The 2812-nt window shown below is 50.7% G+C and overlaps 1 protein-coding gene across 1 annotated transcript; it reads left to right on the forward strand.

The window, feature by feature from the left end:
* Positions 1 to 2549: 2549 nt before the first annotated feature.
* CONPUDRAFT_24457 (uncharacterized protein) lies at positions 2550 to 2776 on the forward strand (the record flags this gene model as incomplete). Its single annotated transcript, XM_007777864.1, has 2 exons — positions 2550 to 2624; positions 2678 to 2776. Coding segments are annotated over 2 exons (174 nt in total), but the record flags the coding sequence as incomplete, so codon positions are not given.
* Positions 2777 to 2812: the final 36 nt, after the last annotated feature.

The following is a 2812-nucleotide window of genomic DNA, read 5'->3' on the forward strand; positions in this document are numbered from 1 at the left end:
TGTCGAAAGCATCAGCAAGCTGTCGAAGAAGCTGCCCGAGTCAATCCCAATCGCTGAGAAGAGTGACGAGATCTACACCCTCATGACCGGTGCACAGGCTGGCCACGCATGGGACACCCTCCGGCAGCGTCTCGAGACCCTCATGAAAAGGGAGCCTGATGACCTCAATGGCCCATTCCGCCTCCTTTGCCGTGGTCGCAATGGCATGGAGTATGTTGCAAACTACTTATGCAAGATGGTCTTTGAGAGTGGTATGCCGCATGAGGCACTGATGGGCCTGCTGAAAAGGCTTGAAATGGAGCTTAAGAGGGTAATGTAAGTCGTTAGCTTTTTATCTGGGTTCTAAATCCGACCGGCTGACCCACCATTCTCAACTTCAGCCCTCGCGAGACTCATATAATCCAGGATGGTGACAACCTGGCAGCTACCCCTGCAAGCGCTACATCAGCAACAATTAAGGAGAAAGCTAAGCAGCCAACACCCACAGTAGAGTCTGTGCTGCGCGATTACGGAGGAGGACACTTGGCGAATGAGTTATTTGGACCACAAGGTGCGCTCGTATTCAACATCCCATGCATCCAAGTCAGTAACCTTGTTACAAACGTCAGAGTACCAACTTCCGGGCGATTCTAATCGCGACAAGACATACCAACCACCTGTCCATGTAGCTACCGACTCAGAGCCTTCAAGCGACGAAGAGGACGGCGATTTTCACGAGGACACCACCAAGCGCGAGGGAACAGCTGCAAAGCGTGGCCGGACACGATCAGATGATGGTTCTGTAGCTGAAAGTATTCAGCTCCTTTCCTCACCTGTTGGTAACGCAAAAAACGCGAAGGGAAAGGGAGTAGCAGCCGGGGAGAAACGCTCTCAGTCGAAGAAGCCAGTGAGTAGTTTATTCGAGCGACTGGGGTGCTGTAGCTCACCTCAATACTGCAGTCAAAGCGTGCTCGAGTCGAGAGCAGTTCCGACGAGAGCAGCTCTGAAGTGGACGTGCAGTCCGATGGTCAGAGTGCGCTTCGTTCTGTGAAGTCTCGCGAGGCTGGAGCGCGGCCTGAGGGAGCAAGAGGACCTGTTAACAAGTCACTCGAGTTTTGGAAGGGACCCACTGCTGTAGTTGCCGGTGGGGAGAGACGTTGGAAGTTTGTCTGTAAGTTTTGCAACAAGTGCGTACCCACAACATCACCGGATGAGTAAACAAACTCACTACTAATGTCAGAACACGTACCTTTCGACGGAACACCAAATCGACGAAGTATAGCGATGAGAAGAAGCACGAGCCGCTGTCAAACTTGGCAGGGCACTTGCTACAGCACAAGGACGACGTGAAAAAGGCAAGAGAAGCAAAGGCAGGCGATGGTGAGAATGCGAACGCTTCCCAAACCAGCTCCGGTAATGCGGCGCTTGTTCGCTCGAAAGCCATCATGGCCAAGCTCTTGGAGCAAGGACGCCTCCACCCTTTGCAGTCTACATCCGAGCCCGGGTTCCAGCGTTATTTTGCTGCATATATCCTCGAGTCCAACAGCCCATTCACGGCAGGAGAAGCACCAGCATTACAATTACTCTTTGACTATATCAAGTGCCCTTACAAATTACCGACGGACACCACGGTCAGCAATATCATCACACGGATGCACACTGACCTTCAAGGTGGTGTTACCAAGGAGTTGGCGGTGAGTGGCTCTATGACTGGCAAATCCTGTCGATGTCTGACTCGAGCTCGTAGGATGTTCCATCAAAAATTGCGTACAGTAATGATAGCTGGACCAATTCGCAGATGATCTTCACGTTCTCAGCGACTCTCGCGACATGGGTCACTAACGACTGGTCCTTACGCTCGCGAATTATCAATTTTCGGCACCTTGGAGCAGACGAGCATTCAGGTGTAGGCTCAGCCAACGCGTTTTGGGATGCTGCTCGGGCAGTTGGCAGCGTGAATAAGATAAGTTTGGTTAATTATCTACACCTATTACACGAAATCTGACCTTCGCAGCACTTAATCTCAATCACTATGGACAACGCTCGTTCAAACGAGGTCTTTGCGACAACAGTTGGCAAGCTTCTTCAACAGCGATACAGAATCCCATTCCATGCAAAGAACGGTCAGATCCGCTGCCTAGCTCACGTTCTCAATCTCGTCGTCCAGGCAATGCTTGCCTCGTTAAAACTCGTCGACGATGACCCCGACATGCAAGACTACTACGAACAGCTCAATAAGCACCTCCCCCTCGACTTCACAGCTGACATTGAGGACGAGGACCTTCAAGCGATGGAAGAGGAGGATTACACGGGCGCATCTAATGGTGACGCAGAACCAGCTGCTCAGGAGCAGCCTGGAGATCGCTCACAGCTTTCAGCTATCGAACGGGTGCGCATTTCAATTCTCGCATCGGGTTTTATTCCATTACTCATCAATCCATTGTTAGCTTTGTATCATCGTCATCAAAATCTGCAGTTCGCCCTCACGTCGCCAACGATTCCGCGAGTTTGCAACTCGCACCTATTCTGCTGACGAAACCCTTCCCAATGGGCATCCTATATGGCGCCTCATGCCTATACGCGATGTCCGGACACGATGGAACTCAACACATGCTATGATGGGTCGAGCACTTATTCTCAGAAAGGTGAGCATGTTTGGGGTGTTCTGCCTCGTATTTTTGCTAAAGTATATCACTAGGCAATCAATCATTGGGTTTTTGATAACGACAAGCTTACAGATCTCTATCTTCCCCCTTACGATTGGGAGGAAGTCGAGATGATTCATGAACTATTACAGGTACGTCATTCACTCTGTTGGTTACTGGCGATTTTT

The sequence above is a fragment of the Coniophora puteana genome (genome assembly GCF_000271625.1).
Source record: "Coniophora puteana RWD-64-598 SS2 unplaced genomic scaffold CONPUscaffold_137, whole genome shotgun sequence".
Classification (NCBI taxonomy): Eukaryota; Fungi; Basidiomycota; class Agaricomycetes; order Boletales; family Coniophoraceae; genus Coniophora; species Coniophora puteana.